Raw genomic sequence first — 24,854 nt, forward strand, 5'->3', positions numbered from 1 at the left:
GGGAGAGTGCCAGGAGATGTGAAGATTTCTGTAAACCTTACCTTTCAGTTCTTTTGTGAAAACATCTATTTGTGCTATTTTTTTTTTTATTTATTTCTGTGAGCCACTTTCTCATTCTCTGAGTGTTCTTCTTACATAGCAGTCTTTCTAATGCATGCATGAAGTTCACTCATCTGTTTGAGAATATTTCAGGTTTTTGTTTCTGGTTTTCTGGTATGTATGTGCAGCAGTTTTTTCCTTGCTCCCTAGATTATTTTATTTGTGTCATTTTCATTGGTTATTGTCATTCTGGTGGGTTTTCTGGAGGCAGCAGAAGCAATCACATACATTTTGATATGAGTTTTCATCTCCCACTTCCTTACCCCCTTCATGATTCCCCACTGGGTTGGAACTTAAAGCCTTTTCACTTGTTTTATTTTAAATTGCATTTCACACTGTATTTTACTCATCATTTTCAATGTCGTCTACCCACGAACATGTAGGCTCATTGAACTCTTTTGAACATGTTGTTTACCTTCCCTGCCTACAACATTTTCTGCTCGAGTAAGTAGTTAAGTATTTGTTGAGTGAATATTGAATGATATGAAGTAGAATTTTCAGAAATCAGGTGAAAATATAAATTTGATTTTGTGAAATTCATATCAATACAGATGACTGGGATGAACAAATGAGTGGGCAGGGCAAAACAGCAAGGGTGGGACCCTCAGGACAATAACATATTGAGGGGGCCAAGGAGGCTCTGGCAGAGGTGAGTGGTCCAAAGAGGAGGAGAGGACCCAGCAGAGAACAGGGTCAAAGAGAGAGAGGAGCGCCGAGGCGGAGTATGACAGTGCCAAGCAGGGAATGAAAATGCCTGCTAGGCTTGGTGACTCGGGAGTGACTTGGGACCCAGGGAAGAGCCCATTTAGTGCTGAGAGATGCTGTGTGCAGAAAAGTGAAGGAGAAGAAGCAAGTGAAGACTTTTAAGTACAGACTGTCATTTCAACAAGGTCATCTTTGAAGGAAAAGGAAGAAAGAGTAAGAACTCAGAAGAAGTCTGTGGTTTGTTTTCTAACAAGGAAAATACTTGAGTGTATCTAAAAGAACAGAGAGGTGTACATCGCAGTTGGAGAAACTAAAGATAGGCGAAAGTTGAGGAATGAAAAGGAGCCCATAGAAGCTGATGATGTGCAAACTCCATCGTGTTCTTTCTAGATTTTCTTGGATATTGCTACCAGATTAACCTGCCCATTCGTCCTCTCGTCATCCTGTCCAAGCCAAGAGGAGAAAGTATTGACTGAGCGCGTGCTGGGCTCTTCCCCAGCCAGCATCTCACTTACTTGACACACACATCCATGGGTAAGTGCTGCTCCGCCTCTTATGGTGGAAGAAATTGGCTCCAAAAGGTGAAATAATATGCCAGCATTTGAACACAGGTGTTTTGTTTTGTTGGCTTTTTGCTTCGAGTTTAATGCGAACTCTCACTTTCATCCCTTGACCTGCTGTGACTTCTTATATCCTAAAGTTTCTAGTTTTAGTAAAACTAGAAACTTCTGTATCCTGGCCTAATTTTCTTTTCAGCATCACTTCTTTTTTTTCTGTACTAAAGCTTGGTACAGTTGAAAGCTTTGTTAGATTTTTGCTCCCGTTTTATAAAAGATGAGTAGAAACTGCAAATCCAGAAGTGCTGTCCCTGGTACCAGCATGATCATTGTAAACTGGCTAATGTTAAGAAAAGATAGAAATTATTAGTAATGCAGGAGGCAGTGACTTTTAGTCTCTCATCATTGGTAATTAGATTTAAATCATTTGATGATGTTCAGTTATGAAGGAAACAAAAATTAAAAACATGTATAAAGTATTAGAAACCCACTAACAAATATTATGTGTAAAAATACAGTTGGGGATTCTATAATCTTTTTAGCTCTCCAGGAAGCCACCCTAACCATCTCTAAACATGGGAGCCCACTGTCTGTGTTTCATGTGTGATTTTTAAAAAATTTCAACTGGGCGTGGTGGCTCACTCCTGTAATCCCAGCACTTTGGGAGGCTGAGGCAGGTGAAGGTCAGGAGTTCGAGACCTGCCCGGCTAACGTGGTAAAATCCCATTAGTAAAGTACAAAAATTAGCTGGGCATGGTAGCATGCACCTGTAATTCCAGCTACTTGGGAGACTGAGGCATGTGAATCACTTGAACCTGGGAGGCAAGGGTTGCGGTGAGCCAAGATTGTGCCACTGCACTGCAGCCTCGGCGACAAAGCGAGACTCCGTCTCAAAAAAAAAAAAATTCAGAGATGTACTAGGTGACTACCTCTGTGTATATGTATGTGTGTCCGTGTAAATATATGTGTACATATGTATAGAAACACACAAGAATTTATATACCGTTAGTCTTTATCTACCTGCATGCTCACATGAGTCTCACTGATGTTTAATACATGCACATATCTTTGCTTCCATTACTAGGAAATTGATCTGAAATACTATAATGAATTTAGAAATATTCAAAAATTTCATTCTTCCTTAAATAAGACAGGCCCACTGCTGCTGCAGAGCCTTAGCACTGGCTGTTACACCGTGTCTGGGAAGCTCTCCCTTAGATAGTCCTATGACTTCCTCTCTTAGTCCCTTAAAGTCTTGGTTTAAATGTCACCTTTTCAGTGAGGCCTTTTCTTATGACCCAGTTTAAAATTGCAGACCTTTCCGCTCACCTATCATGTTCCCTATATGCATTTAAATGCCTTTATTGTTTTTCTATAAGGTATACCACTTAAATACTAAGTATTTTACTTACTGTCTTCCTTTCTCTTGCTGAAATATGTTTCATAAGGGCAGAAATTTTTTCTGTTCATCGCTATATCCTGAGCACCTAGAACAGTACCTGACTTGTTAAGTATTTATTGAATGAATGATTTATCATGTTCATAAAACCAGTCTGACTGCTATATAGAGAATGCATTGTAGGGTACAGCAGGAGTTTAAATAGAAAATCCAGACAACTGGGTTTAGAAATAGTCTAGTTGGGTGTTAGGAGAAACTTAACTGTTACACAGGAGATGGAAGAAATATAAAATGAGAAAAGAAATAAATCAACTTCCCCTTTCCATCCACACACCAATACTGTGCAAGCTCCCAGCCTCTGCTATGGCCAGTCATATGTACTAAGGGGTTTGTGACAGACAAGACACCTTGGCCTGGAGACTCTTGTTCACGTCCTGATGAGTATCAACGTTACATAAATCCTATAAGTTAATGAGGGAAGGCAGAAAAGGCATTCCAAACCATTAAGGGAGTATTGAATGTTTCCAGTATTATCACTGGAAAGTCTTGCTTAGGAAAAAAGGAAAGGCAGAGAGAGTTGTATGTTGCTGATTATAGAATAGTGATCATGGTAATGGTAACAGCTAATAATGTTACAGCTTGGATCCTTATTATTTCCAAGCATAATGCTATGTGCTTTATAAAGTCCTTATTTAATGGGATAGTAAAATTTCAAGGATATGAAACATTGTCTAATCCGGGAAGAGCTACAGTTTCTGATGTATAATGCTCAGGTTCCAAGCCCACAATACTTCATCAATTCTGAGTGAAGCCACCCTAACCATTTTTCATTTTGTAGGTAGACAGTTATATCATCTGGTATTGGCGAGACCAGCTCCCAATACATCAACATGGGTTTAAGATCTCTCAAAGTGATCCAGTGGTCAGTGAAAAGGAGAGAGAAGGAAAAAGTTTTCCTTAAAGCTGGGCCCAGGGGAGACACCACATAAAGCTGCTCCGTGGATGTCTGACATTCCCCTGAAAACCTCAGTTTTTTATTATGCTCTTTCACTAGGGGAGGGGAAGCGAAGTTACGCAAAGTTTCAGTGATCATTATACAAAAAGAATACATTTGCAAAAACGGATGCACAAAAATCACAACGTGGTATTATAAAAGCAGAACAATGTAAAGATAACTTTCTGTGTGTCAGCATAGAAACCATACACCTTAGCAGGGTTGTAGGTTAAACGTAAACTTATGATTATCAGCAAGAACATATTGGGCTCACAGCTACAGGCAGAACAGGAGCTGACACAGGACAACCAGCCTGACCACAACAACTGCAAGAGGAGGGGGCCTCCCTGCAGGCCTGGAGGAGCAGTGGGAGAAGAAAGACTTTTACATCTTTATCTCAACCACAGAGACAGATGACCCTCACGCATCCGTTTATAGGCTCTCCATAAGGATCGCATTCCCCTTCCAGGGCCCTAATAAATATGCCTTTCCTGGGAAAGGAATCTAGGTAATAAGCCTCTCCATTACACGTCCGTTTGGCTCTCGGCAATGAGAAGCCCGTTACACGCTGTTGTCTCTCTCCAGCACTCAAGCTACCTGTTAGTCCCTTTCACAGAGTTCCTGTTTTTAGCAGAACAGCTCAGCAGAGCCAGAGTTACAAGCTGCAGCTTGGCAGAGCCAACATCATAAGTTTCATCTCAGCATTTCACATTAGCCTTCATTTTCTCAAATATAATCGATACAGCAAGTTAACAAGCATCACAAAGCAAATAACTCATTTCAGGGAAACCAAATTCAATAACAATTTCTTCTTGTTATTTCAGGTAACTTGGGTTTTGCCAATTCTTCCAGAAGTTTGGGGTTGCTCAGTCACTACAGAGGGGTTCAGAGTATTCCCAGCAATCTGGGAAAAATTAAACTTTCCCCTCATTTCAGTTGTGATATTGCTTACACTTTTGCAATAACATTAAATAGAAGTAGTAATAGTAAGCACCTTTTCCTTGGTTCTGTTTTTAGAGAGAATTCTTCTAGAGAGAATCCATTCCATTGGTGCAATGCTAATATTTTTGTTTATGAATTGGGAATGGATAAAGGATATCAGTTGAATACTTTGAAGCATCTATCAGGTTGATCATATGACGCATCACCTATTAATATGATAGTATTTCTTAATGGTGAGCCAGGCTTTATTCCCTGGATAAATCCTTCTTTGTCCTAGTTATACTCTTGATATCTAAGTAATCAGCATCGTTTAAAAACATTGAGAGTTCTGGCTCTGAGATTACATGGACTTAACAGGGTGGTTCTGCTGGTGACAGATTCTCTTACTTTTCTTTCATATGAAAATGTCTTTATTTCACCTTCATTCCTGAAAGAGTTTTGCTAATATCGAACTTTAGGTTTATAGTTATTTTCTTTCAGCACTTTGAAATATTTAGTATATTTCCTTCTGGCATCCATGGTTTGTGATGAGAAATTCAGTTATTCAGATTTTTGCCCCACCGCCAAGTAGTGTATTAATTTTCCCTGGCTGCTTTCAAGATTATTTTTTACTTCCATTTTTAGAATTTGATTATGGCTGGGCATGGTGGCTCACACCTGCAATCTCAGCACTTTGGGAGGCAAAGGCAGGCAGATCACTTGAGCCCAGGAGTTTGAGACTGGCCTGGGAAATATGGCAAAACGCTGTCACTGCAAAAAATACAAAAACTAACTGGGTGTGGTAGCGCACGCCTGTAGTCCCAGCTACTTGGGAGGCTGAGGCATGGGAATTGCTTGAACGCAGGAGGTGGAGTGTTGCAGTGAGCCAAGGTTGCACCCTGCACTTCAGCCTGGGTGACAGAGTGGACTCTGTCTCAAAAATAAAGAAAAAAAAATCATAATCAGATGTTTCTGGGCGTGGATTTCTTTGGGTTGACCCTGTACCTATAGGTCGAAGTCTTTTGTCAAATACAAGTTTTTAGCAATGATTTCTTCAAATACTTTTTCAGTACCAAACATTTTCTCCTTCCCTGGGACTCCAGTGAGACAAATGTTAGATCTTTTGGTGTTGCCCCATACATCCCTGAGGCACTCTCTATCTTTATTTTTTCTCAATCCTTTTTCTTTGTGTTGTTCAGCTTGAATCATAATTTCTCTTAATCTGTCTTCAAGTTAATTCTTTCCTGTTTTCACCCTTCTGCTGTTGGACCTATTTAGCAAGATTTATACACACACACACACACACACACACACACACACACACACACACACACTTATTTATTTATTCATTTATGTATTTTGATACGAAGTTTCACTCTTGTTGCCCAGGCTGGAGTGCAATGGCACGATCTCGGCTCACTGCCACCTCCCCTTCCTGGGTTCAAGCGATTCTCCTGCCTCAGCCTCCTGAGTAGTTGAGATTGATTACAGGCACCCCCAACCACACCTGGCTAATTTTTGTATATTTCGTAGAGATGGGGTTTCCCCATGTTGACCAGGCTGGTCTTGAACTCCTGACATCGGGTGATCCACCTGCCTCAGCCTCCCAAAGTGTTGGGATTACAGGCGTGAGCCACCACATCCAGCCCCAAGATTTCTATTTTCTAGATTAATAAATAAATGTTTGTATATTAAAAATACTGCATATTTTTCACTTCCAGAATTTATACTTAGTTCTTTTTTATATGTTCATTTTCTTTACTGAGATTTAATTTCCATTTCTTTAGAGTGTATTCACTCTTGTTGGAACAAGTAAGGCAGCTGCCTTGTGCAAGATAATTGTATCATCTCACTTGATGTCTATTGGTCATCTTTTCCCATGTAAGTTGAAATGTTCCTGGTTCTTTATATTCTCAGTGACTTCAGAAGGTATCATGGACATTTAGAATACTATGTTATAAAACTCTATGTCTTCTTTAAATCCAACAGAAAATGTTGATATTTCTGTTTTAGCAGGCAGTCAACCTGCCTGAGATCAGACTACAAAGTCCAGCTTCCTTTCTGTGGGTCGTGATTTTGGTGTCAGTTTAGTTGTCAGAGATTTCACATTGTTGCTTGAATCTTGCTCACATGTGTGTCACTCTGTGGCCAATATGGAATTTAAGCAATGGCCCTTCTTATTCTCAAAGTCCATGTATGCTGCTTAGGGGGTCAGATTCATGCATACGTATCTCACATGTGAGCTCAGGAGTTCTTAAATAACTTTGAGGGTCATTTTCTCACATTCTTCCCTGTCTATATCCTCAGTAGTTCAGCTTCCTGTGGCTCTCCTTTTTATTCTTCTGGCTACCATGCAGGGGCTTGTAGTTGCCCCACTCTGCTGTGACCATCCTTATGCAGGACCAAGCATCAGGAGGACTAAGAAAGAGAAGATGAAATGGGGCTTCTCACTGTCCTCCTTGGGACCACAGATTCCTTGCTTGGGGAGGAAGGACCCTCTCCTCTTGCTTTTGGGCTCCTATCAGCTCGCAGTGCCACTGCTGTCGCAGCAGCCACCAGAGGATTGCTTAGGTGCTGGAGTGCAATAAAATGAAGAAAAGGAGAAAAAAAGAGGCTATTCCCCCTACTCTCCTTAAGCATTAGAAATCCTTTTTCTGCTCCGTGAACCAGCCCTAGAGCTTCTCCTGGAGAACCTCCTCTGCCTGCCCTTGCCTCAGTGCCTGTTTTCAGGTTGCTGTATGAGTTTAGTACAGATGATAGCTGAGGGAAAAAGGCAAGCTCACCACTGGTTCAGTGGTACTTTGGCTTTTGGTCTTCCTCCCCACTTCACCTGCTACTGTTTACTTTTCAGGGCCCTCAAATAATTGCTTCATACTTCCTGTTCAGGTTTATTAGTGGAAGAGAGATGGGGGTAGGCCTACTCCACCTTATCAGGAAGAGGATCCACTTCTTAGGATTTAATTTGATCTTCTTTGTCTAACTTCTTAAGGTGGAAACATAGGTCACAGATTATGGGCCATTCTTATTTACTGTAAAAATATTTAAAGCTATAGATTTTCCTCTAAGCATCACTTTGGCTGTAACATGTAAAATATTTTCTTAATTCCACTGTGATTTCTTCTTTGACCTCTTGGAATTTTCGAGTTCACTGCTTAATTTTCAAATATGAGGTTTTCCCAAATAGTTGAAATGAAATTCTTTTTCTTTTTTTTTCCTGAGATGGAGTCTCACTCTGTCACCCAAGCTGGAGTGCAGTGGTGTGGTCTCAGCTCAGTTCAACCTCCACTTCCTGGGTTCAAGTGATTCTTCTACCTCAGCCTCCAAGATTCAAGCAATTCTCCTGCCTCAGCCTCCTGAGTAGCTGGGACAACAGGCATGCACCACCATGCCCAGCTAATTTTTGTATTTTTAGTAGAGACAGGGTTTCACCATGTTGACCAGGCTGGTCTTGAGCTCCTGAACCCATGATCTGCCTACCTCAGCCTCTCAAAGTGCTGGGATTATAGGCGTGAGCCACTAGGCCTGGCCTGGAATGTAATTCTTTAGGTATCTTTTTTTTAATTGTAATGTTTTGTGTTTATGTGTGTACACGTACAATATGCATAAAATTAGTCATTTTAAGTGTATAATTTGGAGGCATTTAAGTACATTCACATTTTTGTGCAACCAGCACCGCCATCCATCGTCAGGACTTTTTCCATCTTTCCTAATGAAAACTCTATACCCATTAAACAGTAGCATCCCATTCCCCCACTTCCTCCAGTCCCTAGTAACCTTTAATTTGCTTTCTGCCTCTATGATTTTGGCTGCTCTAGATACCTCATATAAGTGGATTCATGTAATCCTTGTCTTTTTGTGACTGGCTTTAGCATTTAACATACTGTCTTCAAGGCTCATCCTTGAAGTGGATTCACCATTTCATTGCCAGTCTTTTTGTACCTAAACTAACTTTCTCATTCATGTTTATTTTTTGTTCGAATTGAATATTTAAATAATAGTTCATAAATGGTTTAGGAGTACCGTTATTACTGAGTCTTTCATATTTCAGAGTGTGTTTGCTTTTCTCTACACATGTTTGGAGTGTTGACCATATGGAGTTCTTGAGTCATATCAGTCTTCCCTCAGTTCTGGCAGGCATCCTCTTAGGCCAGTTTTAAAAAAATCTGTAAGTAATCTGTTTTCTTTCATAAACATCAACTCCTCAGAACTAACTTTTAAGTCTAAATTCCATGAAGATATACTGAATCCTATTAAGTTTTCTGTAGTACAAAAGGATGTTTGAGCTTAAAATGCTTAATATTTTCCAGAATGCAAAATACTAGAAAATATTAAAATATTAAAACTGTTAAAAAGAACAAAATACTTCCTTCTTTTTCTAATTTGATTTTTGAAATACATACAAGGAAGAGTGTATAAAATATGTACTATTTAACCAAAACCTATATACTCTTCCAAGCCCTTTATAAATGTCAACTAACTTTTATGCTTATATCAACACTATGAGATAGGTACCACTTAACAAATTTGGACACTAGGGCACAGAGAGATTAAGAAACCTGCCTAAGGTCACACAGCTAACAGCGGTGGAGCTCCAGAGTTCATTTCGAGTTCTTAATTAACACCGAAGTCCAAAGTCTCATCTTAGTGTTACCATAACCACTGTGCCCTACTGCTTCTCTTTTTAGTTAATAATGACAAAGACAAATTTTTTTAAAAAAAGAAAACAGGCCAGGTGCGGTGGCTCATGCCTATAATCCCAGCACTTTGGGAGGCCAAGGCGGGTGGATCACCTGAGGTCAGGAGTTTGAGACCAGCCTGGCCAACATGGTGAAACCCCATCTCTACTAAAAAGACAAAATTAGCTGGGCATGGTGGTGCATGCCTGTGGTCCCTGTAATCCCAGCTACTCAGGAGGCTGAGGCAGGAGAATTGCCTGAACCTGAGATGGGGAGGTTATAGTCAGCCTTGATTGCACCACTGTGCTCCAGCCTGGCGACAAGAGCGAAACTCCATCTTGGGGAGAAAAAAAAAAAAAAAAAGCAGATATCCTGTTACCAGGATCCAGATCAGGAAACAGAACATTGCTTGCTTTGTGTGCATCTCCTTACTCACATCCTCTTACCTCTATCCATGATGTAACCATTAATCTGGCTTTTGTGATACTTCCTTTCCCTTCTTTATAGTACTGCCATTTGTCACTGAATCTCTAAACAATATATTTAGTTTTGGTCTGTTTTAAAACTTTATCTAAATTGAATGTTACTACACACACACACACACACACACACACGTGCCTTTGCTTACTTATTTATATTGATACGTGTAGCTTTAGTTTATTAATGGTCACTGTTGTCAATTATTCCATTATATAAACACTTGACAATTTTGTTATCCATTTTTTGACAACAGGCATTTGTGGTGTTTCCAGTTTTTACTGTTACACACAATGCTATGTAAAGAATCATGAATTCTCATACTGTTGCAAGGTAGAGCTACCTAAGTATATGTACCTAGCAGTGGACTTGCTAAATCAGCCAGTATGCTTGTTCTAGGTTGTACTAAACTATTCAAATGTTTGAATCAAATTGCATTTCCACCAGCAACATATAGAAGTTTCCATTACTGAATCTTTCCAAAAGCTGTCAGTTTGAATTTTTACATTTTGTTATTTGGGGGGATGTGGTCATGGTATCTTGTTGCAGCTTTAATCTGCTTTCCCTTGGTTATTGTTGAGATTAGGCATCTTTGCTTATGTTTGCAGAACGTTCAGCCTTCTTTTTCTTAAGTGCTCATTCAAGTCTTCTGCCCATTTTTTCTAGTGGCCTTGGTGTTTCATAAACATTATTTTCCAAATTTCCATTCTAGTTTTTTGTGGGTCATATGTTGCAAATATCTTCTCCCAGTAGGTAGTTTCTATTTTTGTAGCTTTTAGTTTTAGAGACAGGATCTTGCTCTGTCTCCCAGGCTAGAGTGCAGTGGCGTGATCATGGCTCAATGGCAGACTTGAACTGCTGGGCTCAAGCAATCCTCCTACCGCAGCCTCCGAGTAGCTGAGACTACCGATGTGTACCACCACGACCTGCTAATTTTTAAATTATTTGTAGAGATGGGCTTTCACCGTGTTGCCCTGGGTGATCCAGAATTCCTGGTCTCCAGAAATCCTCACACATCAACCTCCTAAAGTGCTGGGATTACAGGCGTGAGCCACTGCACTCAGTTTTTTATCTTTTTTTTTTCTTTAGAAGGAGTTTCACTCTTGTTACCCAGGCTGGAGTGCAATGGCGCGATCTCGGCTCACCGCAACCTCCACCTCCTGGGCTCAGGCAATTCTCCTGCCTCAGCCTCCTGAGTAGCTGGGATTACAGGCACGCACCACCATGCCCAGCTAATTTTTTGTATTTTTAGTAGAGACGGGGTTTCACCATGTTGACCAGGATGGTCTCGATCTGTCGACCTCGTAATCCACCCGCCTCGGCCTCCCAAAGTGCTGGGATTACAGGCTTGAGCCACTGTGCCCGGCCCTGTTTTTTATCTTTACAATGTTTTTTGATGACTAGAAGCACTTAATTATTCTCCCAACATTTTTTTCTTTCTTTTGGTCTTTATACTTCTTTTCTCGTCTCACACTCCTGTTTTTAGTATTTTTAAATTTTATTTCCTGAACCTCTACATAGTTTCCAAACTTAGTATTTTCTGTGTGTAATTTATCTTTGAATAGAAGCAGTTGTATCTGAACTTTGTAGCTGTCGAATAGTGTGAATGGATTCTCCTTTGCTTGTTATGTTGTGTAATAACATCTTAAATGTTCCCAAAGGACTTGAGTTGACTGGCTGACCCCCATGCAGAGGTGGGGCAACAGGCAGCTGCAGACTCACACGTCACCTGCTGGTATTTTCATACTCAGTTTGACAGGTCCTCTGTTTGGGGTTACTTGGTGGTGTGTTCTGGAGGCGGCGCCTGCTTGACTTCCCAGTTTTTCTCTCCTCCCGTGTAAGCAGGTCAGGTCAGAAGAAAGAGGCCTGGTAAATGCATATTTCTTGCTTCACAGGAAAGCCTTTGCCCCTAAGCCTTTGGTTTATTTTTTCAGTGTTTATCTCTACTCTGTTGTCTTTGATCAGCAATAAAAAAGCTGATTCTCAGGTTGCAGTGCCAGTCCTGCAGTCCTTCTATTGTCTGGGTTAAGAAATAGGATCTGAGAAAACAGAAGTCTGAGTAGCTACAGAGCCCTTTTCTAGCCTCCTCTCAGACAGTGGATATTTAGGAAATGATAGGATCCTTTGGGACTGTCTTACCCCCATGAATAAGTTACAGCCTGCTTAAAGTTTAAGGGGAAGAAACGTCTAGATCAGGCGTCCCCAAACTTTTTACACAGGGGGCCAGTTCACTGTCCCTCAGACCATTGGAGGGCCGCCACATACTGTGCTCCTCTCACTGACCGCCAATGAAAGAGGTGCCCCTTCCTGAAGTGCGGCGGGGGGCCGGATAAATGGCCTCAGGGGGCCGCAGTTTGGGGACGCCTGGTCTAGATTGTCATCTCCCTTAAGAGTTTAAGTTTCATGTATGTTCTGGTACTTTATGTTCCAGAGGAGTGTATTCCCAAAGGATAGTTTACATACTGTATTAGTCTGTTCTCACATTGCTATAAAAAATACCTCTGACTAGGTTATTTATTTATTTATTTAGAGATAGAGTTTCACTCCTGTCACGCAGGCTGGAGTGCAATCTTAGCTCACTGCAACCTCTGCCTCCTGGGTTCAAGTGATTCTCCTGCTTCATCCTCCTTTTAGCTGGGAATACAGGTGCACACCACCATGCCCGGCTAATTTTTTTTTTTGTATTTTTTTTTAGTAGAGATGGGATTTCGCCATGTTGGCCAGGCTGGTCTTGAACTGACCTCAGGTAATCCACTCACCTCAGCCTCCCAAAGAGCTGGGATTATAAGTGTGAGCCGCCACGCCCAGTCAAGACTGGATAATTTGTAAGAAAAGAGGTTTAATTAGCTTATGGTTCTACAGGCCGTACAGGAAGCATTAGTGCCAGCATCTGCTTCTGGGGAAGCCTCAGGAGGCTTACAATCATAATGGAGGGGAAAAGGGGAGCAGACACATCAAATGGCAAAACCAGGAGCAAGAGAGTGTGGCGGGGGGAGGTGCTAAACATTTTTCAATGGCCAGAGCTCATGAGAACTCATGCATGATTAGGAGGACAGTACCAAGAGGGATGGTGCTAAACTATTCATTAGAAACTGCTCCCATGAGCCAATCACCTCCAGCCAGGTCCCACGTCCAACACTGGGGATTATATTCCAATATGAGATTTGGGTGGGGACACACATCCAAATTATAACATTCCACCTCTGGCCCCTTCCAAATCTTCTATCTTTTTCACATTTCAAAATACAATCTTGCCTTTCCAATAATCCCTAAAGTCTTAACTTGTTTCAGCATTAACTCAAAAGTCTACAGTCTCATCTTACACAAGGCAAGTATCTTCTACCTATGAGCCTATAAAATAAAAAACAAGTTAGTTACCTCTAAGATATACTGGGGGTGTAGGCATTGGGTAAACCCTCCTGTTCTAAAAGAGAGAAGTCTGCCAAAAGAAAGGGGCTGTAGGCCCCATGAAAGTCCAAAAACTATCAGAGCAGTCATTAAATCTTAAAGCTTCCAAATTATTTTCTTTGACTCTCTATCTCATATCCAGGGCACTCTGCTGCAAGGGGTGGATTCCCAAGGCCTTGGGCAGTTCTGCCCCCGTGGCTTTGCAGGGTTCAGTCCTGGCAGTGCTCTCATGGGTTGTAGCTGAATGTCTCTGGCTTTTCCACATGCAGGGTGCAAGCTGCCAGTGAGTCTTACATTCTGGAGGCTGGAGGGCGCTGGCCGTCTTCTCCCAGGTCCGCTAGGCAGCGCCTCACATTTCTCCTCTGCACTGCCCGACTAGAGGCTCTCCGTGTGGCCTCTGCCCCTGCAACAGGATTCTATCTGGACACCTGGGCTTTTCTGTACATCCTTTGGAATCTAGATAGAGGTTCCCAAGCCTTAACTCTTGTACTGTGTGTACCCACAGGCTTTAACACCATATCAGAGCTGCCAAGGCTTACACCTTGTACCCTCTGAAATAGCAGCTTGAGCTGTAACCTGGCCCTTTTCAGCCATGGCTGGATCTGGAGTGGCTGGGATGCAGAGAGCAGTGTCTCGAGGCTGTGCAGGGCAGCTGGGCCCTGGGCCTGTCCTAGGAAACCATTCATTCCTCCCAGGCTTCTGAGGGAGGGCTGCTGTGAAAGTCTCTGAAATGCCTTTGAGGCCCTTTGCCCCATTGTCCTGGCTTATTAGTACTTGGCTCCTTTTTACTTCTGCAAATTTCTGCAGCCTGCTTGAATTCCTTCCCTGAAAATTGCCTTTTCTTTTCTACCACATGGCCAGGCTGCAAATTTTCCAAACTTATTCCCTTTTAAGTGTCAGTTCCAGTTTTAAGTCATTCCTTTGTTCTCACATCTGAGCATAGGTTGTTAGAAGCAGTCAACCCATCTCTTGCGTGCTTTGCTGCTTAGAAATTTTGTCCACCAGATACCCTAAATCACCACTCTCAAAGTTCCACAGATCTCTAGGGCAAGGGCACAACGCAGCCACGTTCTTTAATAAGGCATAGGTAAGGTGACCTTTGGTAAGTCCCTCATTTCCATCTGAGACCTTCACTGAGACTTAACTGTCCATATCACTATCAGCATTTTGGTCACCACCATTTAGCCAGGCTCTAAGATGTTCCAGACTGTCCCTTGTCTTCCTATCTTCCTGAGTCTTCCAAACTCTTCCAACCTCTGCCTGTTACACAGTTATTCCAAAGTCGCCTCCACATTTTCAGGTATCTTTATAGAAATTCCCCACTTCCCGGGACCAATTTTCTGTATTAGTCAATTCTCATGTTGCTATAAGGAAATACCTCAGACTGAGTAACTTATAAGAAAAGAACTTTAATTGGCTCGCAGTTCCTATACAAGAAGCATAGTCCCAGCATTTGCTTCTGGGGAGGCCTAATGAGGCTTACAATCATGGCAGTAGATGAGGGGGAAACAGGGACATCAAATGGCAAAAGCAAGAGCAAGAAAGAGTGAGGAGGGAAGTGTTACACATCTGTAAACAACGGGATCTCACAGGAACTCACTTATGATAGGGAGGACAGTACCAAGGGAGATAGTGCTAACCATTCATAAGAAACCACTCTGATGATCCAATCGCCTCCCATAAGGCCCCACTTCCAACAGTGGGGATTTAATTTCAGTATGAAATTTGGGTGGAGACATACATCCAAACTATACCATATACATTACCTTATTTACTTCCTATCATTGTTTTTTTTAACAGAGTGTCACTCTGTCGCCCAGGCTGGAGTGCAGTACCACTATCTCAGCTCGCTGCAACCTCTGCCTCCTGGGTTCAAGTCATCTTCCTACCTCAGCCTCCCAAGTAGCTAACACTACAAGCACCCACCACCATGCCCAACAAATTTTTGTATTTTTAGCAGAGATGGGGTTCCACCATGTTGGCCAGGCTGGTCTTGAACTCCTGACCTCAAGTGACGTGCCTGCCTTGGCCTCTCAAAATGCTGGGATTATGGGCATAAGCCACCATGCCCAGCCCCGACCATATTTCTTAATCCTCACTTTATATCTGTGAGACTAGGACCCAGTGAGACAAGTAACTAGTTAAGATGGTGTTAAGGCAGGGTTTGAATCCAAGTCTGTCTGACTTTGGGTCAGCAGTTTTTACACTGTGTCACACTGTAATGTTTTAGGAAGATTAATTAGGTGTAGAATTCTAGGTGGCCTTGTAGGAGAGAAGAAACTGCTGGTAGGAATACTGGTACAGTGTGCAGCTTCCTCATCCACCTCTCCCAACTCCAGCCCCTCTGCATATCTCCCCTTAGTTCCACCTTCATTATGTAGCCTACTCCAGCGGTCAGTGCCTTCACTGTCCATCCCCCCTAAATAGGCTCACTCTGTTTTCTGCTTACCCAGTACATCTTCCACCCCCTGCTTTCAGGTCCCCTATTTTCTATGGACCAGTTCACTGTTCCTTCTCTCCCTTGGTATTTTTCTACCTAATTTGGGGTACATCTTTGAAAGCTCTCAAGTGTGTTCAAGTTATTTCAGTTGGATAGTTTAATTCTCATTCCCACCTTATACAGTTTCCAGTCTCCCAGCATAGAAACCAATGTGCATTTGAATTTTTTTTTTTTCAGACTGGGAGACAAGATTTGAAACCAAAGAGCCAACTCCAAAGCCCAACATTACTGAAGATTTATGCCATGGGGTAATAATGGAAAGGGAAGCTATCTGGCATTCTACTGTAGGGGAAACCTGGGAACCTAATAATTGGTTAGAGGGACAACAGGATAGTCATCTGAGCCAAGTGGCAGTTACCCATGAGGAAACCTTCACTGAGAAGAGAATATGTGGAGGTAATGAATTTGAAAGATGTTCCAGTCAGGGTTCAATCCTTGATACACAACAAAGCATTCCTATGGTTAAAAGGCCCCATGATTGTAATTCACATGGAGAAGATGTCAAACAAAATTCGGAGTTAATTAAAACTCAAAGAATGTTTGTAGGAAAGAAAATCTATGAATGTAATGAGTGCAGCAAAACCTTCAGCCAGAGCTCATCCCTTCTTAAGCACCAGAGGATTCATACTGGGGAGAAACCCTATAAGTGTAATGTATGTGGGAAACACTTCATTGATCGCTCCTCCCTTACTGTTCATCAAAGAATTCATACTGGAGAGAAACCCTATAAATGTAATGAATGTGGAAAAGCCTTTAGTCAGAGCATGAATCTTACTGTCCATCAGCGAACTCACACTGGAGAGAAACCCTATCAGTGTAGAGAGTGTGGCAAAGCCTTCCGTAAGAATTCATCTCTTATTCAACATGAACGGATTCATACTGGAGAGAAACCCTACAAATGTAATGAGTGTGGGAAAGCTTTTACTCAAAGCATGAATTTGACAGTCCATCAGAGAACTCATACAGGAGAAAAACCCTATGAATGTAATGAATGTGGAAAAGCCTTCAGTCAAAGCATGCATCTTATTGTACATCAGAGAAGCCATACTGGAGAGAAACCCTATGAGTGTAGTCAATGTGGAAAAGCCTTTAGTAAGAGCTCGACTCTTACCCTACACCAGCGAAACCACACTGGAGAAAAACCCTACAAATGTAACAAATGCGGGAAATCCTTTAGCCAAAGTACGTACCTTATAGAACATCAGAGACTTCATTCTGGAGTAAAACCTTTTGAGTGTAATCAGTGCGGAAAAGCTTTCAGTAAGAATTCATCTCTTACTCAACATCGGAGAATTCACACTGGAGAGAAACCTTATGAGTGTATGGTATGTGGAAAACATTTCACTGGACGATCATCCCTTACCGTGCATCAGGTTATTCACACTGGAGAGAAACCTTATGAGTGTAATGAATGTGGAAAGGCTTTCAGCCAGAGTGCTTACCTTATTGAACATCAAAGAATTCATACTGGTGAGAAACCCTATGAATGTGATCAGTGTGGAAAAGCCTTCATTAAGAATTCATCCCTTACAGTGCATCAGAGAACTCATACAGGAGAGAAACCCTATCAGTGTAATGAATGTGGAAAAGCCTTCAGCCGGAGTACAAACCTTACACGACATCAAAGAACTCATACATGAGGAATGTTTTCACTGGCCTCTACATCATGATGAACTCTTCAGTAATAAGCATGTAAGACATACAATGTAGAAACCTAATAAATGTAATGACTGTGGGAATCTTTCAGTTGAAATATAACATACCATATCAGATAATACAGAGCACTGCAGAGAAATCATCTAAAAGTAGAGAAGTCTTGATTTAGAAAGTATAACTTACTTTAACATCAGAAGTTTTACGTAGCTAATATAAGCAGTAAAGACTCATGCTGAAGATAGGTTGCTATATCATAGTGCAGATTCTCCTTTGGTGATCAAAGACTTCATACTGGAAAGAAAAATCTGAGTGTTTAACTGGACAGCCCAGAGACCTGGGATGTAGTCCTAATCTGCCACTGCCTTGGACAAATCACCTCCTTCCACCAGGTGATGGTTCTCTATTTGGTATGTGAATGATGTTGGAGATAGAAGTCTTGTAGGATCTCTGTTAGCTCTAAAATGCTACAAACCTATAAATATAATGAATGCTGGGAAATCTTTGTTCTTTTATGATTTTAAGCTGTCTGTATGCTGTCTAGATGCTCCTGTTCCACAGTCTGGTTTCCTTGGATGTTTTAGTCAAAATTCCTTTACCAATTCCTGGCACCCTTCCATGCTGCTAGTCTTTCCCTGCACTGTTCTTCTGTCCCTTAACTACAGGCTGGTCTCCATAAATTAATGAAATAAGTATGCACATCTTAGTGCAATAGCATGCTGTTTTGAGTTCTCAGTTAATAGTTATTAAACTGTTGTTAAATGATCACTTAAATAACGTAGTCCTATAATTACAGAAGAATCACATACATATCTTTGTGTCATATTTTGGCTATCAACATGGAAAGGAAAAGACGGACTGAACATGAATAGACGCAGCCATCTGACCTATTAACAAAAGAGGCCAGGCATTGCGGCTCATGCCTGTAATCCCGGCACTTTGGGAGGCTGAGGCAGGATGATTGCTTGAGTTCAGGAGTTGAAGATAAGCCTGGGCGACATAGCAAGACCTTGTCTCTACAAAAATTTTTGTAAAAATTAACCAGGCATGGTGGCACATATCTGTAGTCCCAGCTATCGGGAGGCCGAGGTGAGAGGACTGCTTGAACCCAGGAGTTTGAGGCTGCAGTGAGCAGTGATTGTACCAATGCACTCCAGTCTGGGCAACAGAACAAGACAGTGTCTCAAAACAAAAAAACCCAGAAACACTGCAACTCAAAAACATATTCAGAATGGGAGATTTTCTAAATCTATAGTTAGTACGGTAGTTAAGATAGTTTTGTTTATTTCACACACTTTACCAAGTCCTAAATGTGTTAGACATGATTAGAAAATCAAAATGAGTAAAATATATTATTTGGTTTATAAGGGTTAAACTAAGAAAGTGGCAGTATGAGGCTGGGTGCAGTGGCTCATGCCTGTAATCCCAGCACGTTGGGAGGCCAAGGCGAGTGGATCATGAGGTCAAGAAATCGAGACCATCTTGGCCAACATGGTGAAACCCTGTTTGTACTAAATATGCAAAAATTAGCTGAGTGTGGTGGTGCTTGCCTGTAGTCCCAGCTATTTAGGAAGCTGAGGCAGGACAATCAGTTGAACCTGGGAGGCAGAGGTTGCAGTGAGCCAAGTGCGCCCACTGCACTCCAGCCTGGCGACAGAGTGATACTGTGTCTCAAAGAAAGAAGGAAAGTGGCAGTTGGCAGTATGATGGAAGAGGAGAGGGAAGAATATAAGCAGTAACAAAGCAGAAGCTAGGAAATTTGCTAACTGACTACATGTGCCAATTGAATGAGAAGGGAGAGTCTAGGATTACTTGGATTTCTTATTTTGGTAGATAACGTTGCTATAGTTAAAAACATAGCTGCCCAATTTTGTGGGGCAATGGAGTTCACTTTGGGAACATTTCCATGAGTCTGTGGAACATCCGAGGGAAGAGTCCTGGTAGGCAGCAGAGTAAATGATAAAGGAGATCCTGGGAGGACTGTCATTGATGGGGCAGCTGGGGAAAACAGGAATTAATAGAAGCTAAGTGGAATAAACAGCCAAAAGAAAATAGAAACATCAGAAGTTGGTGCCACAAAAGTAAAAAGATGCTTTAACATGGGGGATAGGAATAGTTAATACTGTCAAATGCTATGGAGGGTAAAGTAAGATAAAAATAGAATTATGTCCTTTTGTTTTAGCTATGAATTTAAGATGGCTCAAACTCTCTTTTAGTAGGTTGAAGAGTGCGTTAAATGTTAAAAAGAACCTAGCAGCCTTACTGAAGTGGGAGAGACTCAGAAAGATAACTAGAGAGGCTGGGGCTTGGAGCATATCAGAAGAGCTGTGGGCCACAAACAGTGGAAAACCCAGTCCACGATGGTGTAAGCAAATAGATTTATTTTTCTCACATAACAAATCTGGAGGTGGCTCACATGTAAAACAATTCAGTGTCTTGAGTTTAATGGGGTTTCCATCATGGTTACATCATGATGGCCATAGCATCAAATAAGGTATCTGCATTCCAGGCAGGAGGGAAGGAGGAGGGAAGCACCTCCCTTACCAACATCAGTGCCTTGGATCAGGAAAGTTTTTCCCAGAAGCCACTCGGTAGACTCCTACTTACATCTCATTGACCATAGCTATATTGTATGGCCACCCCTAGCACAAGGCAGGCTGGGGAAAGAAGTATTTAACCCTGCCAGCCTCTACAGAGGAGGCAGGTACAAAAAAAGGTGGGATTGAGGATGGTGTTGATTTAGCCAGCCAGCAATCTGCCAGGAAGTGTGTGCATGATTTAAGGTAGGATGAGCATGTTCGTAACTAAGAAGAGGTGTGGAAGAGTGAAGGTACAGAAAGGAGGGAACATGCAGCTTAATGTGGGAAAATAAGATCTGGAACACGGGTAGAGGCTGTAGGGATCTCTTTCAACAGGAGGAAGGAAACTTTCCACTGGGAGAGATGAGAATCCAAAAATGATGCGTAGAGATGATGTCTGCAGATGGCAATGGAGGAAGTTTCTGTGAACTCTTAACTGTTTGAACCTTCAGCAATCCAGTGTCTCTTGGCTATGTGAACTCTTAGGGTTAATATTTTACCAATTTTGAGACATTGCATCCATCCTAGGCTTCAAAACCCTCCATTTCTCCCTTTCTTTCTTGTCCTGTGCTTGCCTTTTGAGCCTTTATTTTGCTGCTGTCTTTATCTTTTCCATCAATTTCTACCCATTTCTTTTGTCTACCTCCTTTCTTCCCCTCTAGCTCTCTCTCTTGAGATGATGTGGGGAACAAGAAAAAAAATTCTGAAGGGAAAGGAGGAGATGGTGTAGAAGAGAGAGGTTCTTATAAATCTAAGTTCCTGAGGATGAGGCTAGTTTGCTGTTTCATTCTGCCGCCTTTTCCTTTTCTAACTGCAGTGGTCTGCATCTGAGTACAGGCAAGGAGACCCAGGATCTGCATGCTGAGTTGAGAACTGTGTGTACGGAAGGAGGCGGGGCAGGAGAGCGGAGAAGCTTAGTGTCACTGACTTGCCCCCTCCTCTTCGAGCCTCCCGGCTTACGGGAAGGGTGCCGTATATTTGTGAAACAATAATAATATGGACCAAATGGGTTTCTTTTGTGGAATTTTAAAATTAGGACAGAGGCACTTGGATGTTAGAAGATGAAAGCACTAGATAGGAGAGCTGACGCTGACATCTTGGGTCATGTGCAAATACTGTAAGCAAAGGAATCCAACCACCTGGGAGGAGTACTAGGAGTATACAGGTCTAGGAGAGGACCTTTGTTACCATATCCTGAGTTTACCCAAGCCCTTCACTTCAGTGTCCATTCTCAGGTAGAACTTAAGTTTCAGTAATATAGGAGGATTTGCTGGTAATTAAAGCAGTACAGCCAAGACTTTGCAGCAATTGGGAATCACCCGCAACCAAGGACGTGTGTATGCTCTCTGCCTGTCTCTGTTCCTCCACCCCTCACCACTGCTACCACCCCAACGTGGGTTCTGTTACTGCTTTCTCCATCCCCTCACTGGTGGTTGGATTCCTTGGCTTACAGTTAAATTTGCACATGACCCAAGATGTCAGCATCAGCTCTCATATCTAGTGACTTTTCACCTTTCTAACACCCAAGTGTCTCCGTCGTAACTGTAAAATTCCGTGAAAGAAACCCATTGGTCCAGATCATCTGTTTAAGACAAGCCTTACAAGTCACCTTTTCTGGCTAAGTATCCATCCAGTCAGCTGGTAGGAGGAGCACTGCCATGTGATCACTGTCCATGCAGGCAGGCCTGTGTGAAGCAAACTATGACAGATATGACCAGTATTGCCATGAGATATTTACAGAGCACCTACTCAGTTAGTTGCTGGTGATTTAGAGCTCAGGAGTTCACAGGGAGCTCACAGTAGGGAAATCTGAAATAAACCAGGAGTTGGGATGCACAAGGGTGACTCAGAAGGCAGTAAGAAACACAGCACCCTCTGGAACTATAGAGAATTGGGTGAACAAGGTATTTTCTCTATGGCTGGATCATCATTCAAAAGACTCAAATAGGCCCATTATCTCCACTTCAGCTCTGTGAAATGGGCCTCTGGGCATTTAAAGAGGTTACCAATCAGCGTTCTCTAATAGAGGTGGAGCTGCAGATTATGGTGCCAGTACCCGCTCCTAGATTGTTCACAGCTTTGAACTGCCTCTGGCTCCTGAAAAATATCACAACAGATCTCGAGGAGAAGGGCCTCTGAAAAATTTATGAATGCTTAGAACTTAATTGAGGTCGGTTACTTCCCTGCCTATATACACATTGGCATTATCTGATTCCTGCCTGTGGTCAAGAGACGTATAAGCAATTGGCCTGTGCTGTATGCTATTGTGACAAGGATGACTAAGACCTTGTTCTTACTTAGTGTCGTTCACTCATGCAACTAACATTTATTGAGCCCCTAGCGTAAGTCAGCTTCTATGAATTCCAGGGTAAATGACGCCTGATCTCTGCTGTCAAGTAACTCCTAGCACATAGTGCCATGGGAGTGAACTAGCTGGGTGAATAGAAGACGAGAGGAAATGAAAACGTGTAGGAAGAATACGAATAATGGCAAGAGAGGCTAAGAGAACATAGTGTATAGGAAATTTTCAGAGGTGTATGACTTGAGCACGGAATGGAAGTCAAGAAGCAGGAAGAAATGGGGTTAAAGGATCTTACTACATCATGCTGCACGGGTCCCAACAGGGCGCAGCAAATGAACACCAGGAATGACTAGCAAGTAGCTTCTGTCCTGAGGAAGAGTGAACAGACTGGTGATGTAGGGCTTGGTCACATGTAAGTGTTCATCTGCATATCCATAGTTAATAGAGCAGAAGGGAAAGGAATTTTCCAGGCCACATTTTAACCTCCTTTCTCCGAGGAGACTGGATCCTAATGAGAATCCTTGACAGAAGCGGGGTTTCCTCGGTGACCGCTCAGAACAATATAGTGTAGTGGGTGAGTTCTGCCTAAAGCCAAAGGGTGTGTCAGGCTTCATGTTAGAGGTTTCACTGCTTTTCAGCTTTGAAATAGTTTTGTGTTTCGTGTGTTAGTTGCCTGTGGAAGGGCACCTGTTAGATACGCCTAATAAACTACAGCATCTCCGGGACAAATGGGTCAGATAAATGAAGGTTTCATTACTTTTTTCAGTTCTGGAAGACTTGGGCCTTTGTATGTCAGTTCTTTGCCATCCAGGTGACAAATGATAACAGCACTTTTGAACCTTTCCTCCATCAGCAGGAGAAGGACTCCTGGTTCCAAGGACATGGGTGTTTGAGCAAGGCACTTAATAGATCAGTGCCTTGGTTTTCTCATTTATTAATAGGGCAAACCTCACTTTTTGGTTGCATTAAATAATGTGAAGTGCTTATAAAAGTGCTCAACATGTAGTTAGTGCTGAATACATATTGTCGTTCTCACATTCCTCAAACAATAATATCCAAATTCCTTAGCATGGCACCCAGAACCCTTCATTATCTTAGAATCATTAGGCTCTCGAAGCAATTGCCTTATAGAAAAGTTATATAATTGTGGGAGGCTACTTGTAACTCTGGACTGCTGTCATTGCCTCCTCACTGGTTTCCCTGGATCCCCTCTAGCCCCACCACTATCTGCCCTCCTTGAAGTTGACCACTGATTCTATCGAAATGTGCCCAGCTATGTCACTCTTTCGAATCTAATCATTTCCAGGCACACAGAATAAATCCAAATTTCCTTCAAGGCCTGTAGTTACCCCTGCAACAGCATCTCCCACTCTTCCTTGTTCACTAGGCCCTCGTCAGTCATACGGACCTTGCCTGGAGTTCACCAAGAACACTTCTCTCTGGACAGCATTTCTGTTCCCTCCCTTTAGAAGGCACGTTATCCAGACATTCACTTCGTTTCTTCCCTCACTGTATTCAAATCTCTGCTCAGATGTTACCTCCTCAAAGAGAACTTCCAAAAATGCTACTTGAAATCATTCCCCGCCCCATCACACCCTAACCCCTAACAGCAGTGTTATCAATACCTGATAAATATTTTCTACTTGTTTGACCCTTCCTCTAGTACAATTAAAACTCCATGCATGCAGGGTTTTCCCAGCTATTTCTCCAGCCCTTCGGCTCGGGTTCTCACTCTCTAGGGCCCAGTTTGAGGGACCTGGAGTCACGGGTGGGCCAGAAGTGGTGTTTGTATGTTTGAGGGCTTGGGAGGGGAGAGAGAAGGGTTACCAGCGATATTCACAAACCATCCTCTGCCTCCCCCGCCGCTTTGCCAGGTACCCCGCAACTGCTCTAGAGGCTGCACAGCGGCTACCCCGGCCTTGTCGAACACTTGACACAAAGTGTCTATAGAATGAACTCTTCAATAAAACTCCAAACGGAATGCTGTAGTCAGTGACCCTGCTTCCTAAAAGGGGGCCAACAATTCCATATGTGACAAGCCTCAGGTCACATTCTTGATTTTTTTTTTTTTTTTTTTTAACCAACAAAGTTAAAACCCTCTCATCTTTCTTTCCTGAGCTCCATGCAAATTATCTTTTCAAAAGCAACGAAGTATCTCCAGTTAGATATTCTTAGGCTTCGTCTCATCCTCGCCAGTCTCAACAAAAGTAAACACCACCTTCTAAATGGCACGCAGCTGTCCAGGATGGAGGCTTCCGGGCATCCAGGCTTCTTCCCCTCCCTCGTCCCCACCTCCGAAAGACCCCAAGCACGAAGGGTTCTGCCTCCCGAAAACGGCAGGGGCCGCCAGCCGGGCTCCAGCCACCAGGGGCTCCGTCCCGAGGCGCCGCGCAGGACGTCCCTGCCCGACATCCTCGTCCTCCCCGCACCGTACACTAGTTCGGGGCTGCGGCGTCTCCACCCCGGCCCGCCCGGGCCCGCCCGCGGAGCCAGGCTGGAGTCCGGCGTCGGGCCAGGCGCCCTCCTGCGGCCCTCCCGGCCTCGGCGCGGTCCCCGTCAGCCTCCCAGCCGGTCTTCCAGGCCT

The 24,854-nt window shown here is 42.7% G+C and overlaps 2 protein-coding genes across 3 annotated transcripts in view; both read left to right on the plus strand.

Annotated features, from left to right (window-relative positions):
* Positions 1-1,280, plus strand: part of LOC101034309 (zinc finger protein 177) — a 19,967-nt gene extending 18,687 nt beyond the window's left edge. Inside the window, exon 5 of the mRNA XM_039460535.2 lies at positions 1,195-1,280. Within this exon, the coding sequence (XP_039316469.2) occupies positions 1,195-1,280 (86 nt within the window). The remainder of the gene's footprint in view (positions 1-1,194) is intronic.
* ZFP2 (ZFP2 zinc finger protein) lies at positions 1,248-24,572 on the plus strand. Of its 2 annotated transcripts, none has more exons than XM_039460534.2 (2): positions 1,248-1,338; positions 15,914-24,572. In XM_039460534.2, the coding sequence occupies exons 1-2, from the start codon at positions 1,335-1,337 to the stop codon at positions 17,374-17,376; spliced, it is 1,467 nt and encodes a 488-aa protein (XP_039316468.1). In that variant the 5' UTR covers positions 1,248-1,334; the 3' UTR covers positions 17,377-24,572. The 2 variants fall into 2 exon arrangements, with proteins under 2 accessions (XP_039316468.1, XP_074246761.1); XM_074390660.1 differs by lacking the exon at positions 1,248-1,338 and adding an exon at positions 1,349-6,556.
* The last annotated feature ends 282 nt before the right edge of the window (positions 24,573-24,854 follow it).

This window comes from Saimiri boliviensis, chromosome 20 (assembly GCF_048565385.1).
Source record: "Saimiri boliviensis isolate mSaiBol1 chromosome 20, mSaiBol1.pri, whole genome shotgun sequence".
NCBI classification, from domain to species: domain Eukaryota; kingdom Metazoa; phylum Chordata; class Mammalia; order Primates; family Cebidae; genus Saimiri; species Saimiri boliviensis.

Excerpts from the sequence above, each read along its gene's own strand:
- ZFP2 (XM_074390660.1), top strand. The coding sequence starts at position 6,532 with ATGTCTATTGGTCATCTTTTCCCAT. Across the intron at positions 6,557-15,913 it reads TATTGGTCATCTTTTCCCAT|ACTGGGAGACAAGATTTGAA; the intron begins GTAAGTTGAAAT and ends TTTTTTTTTCAG.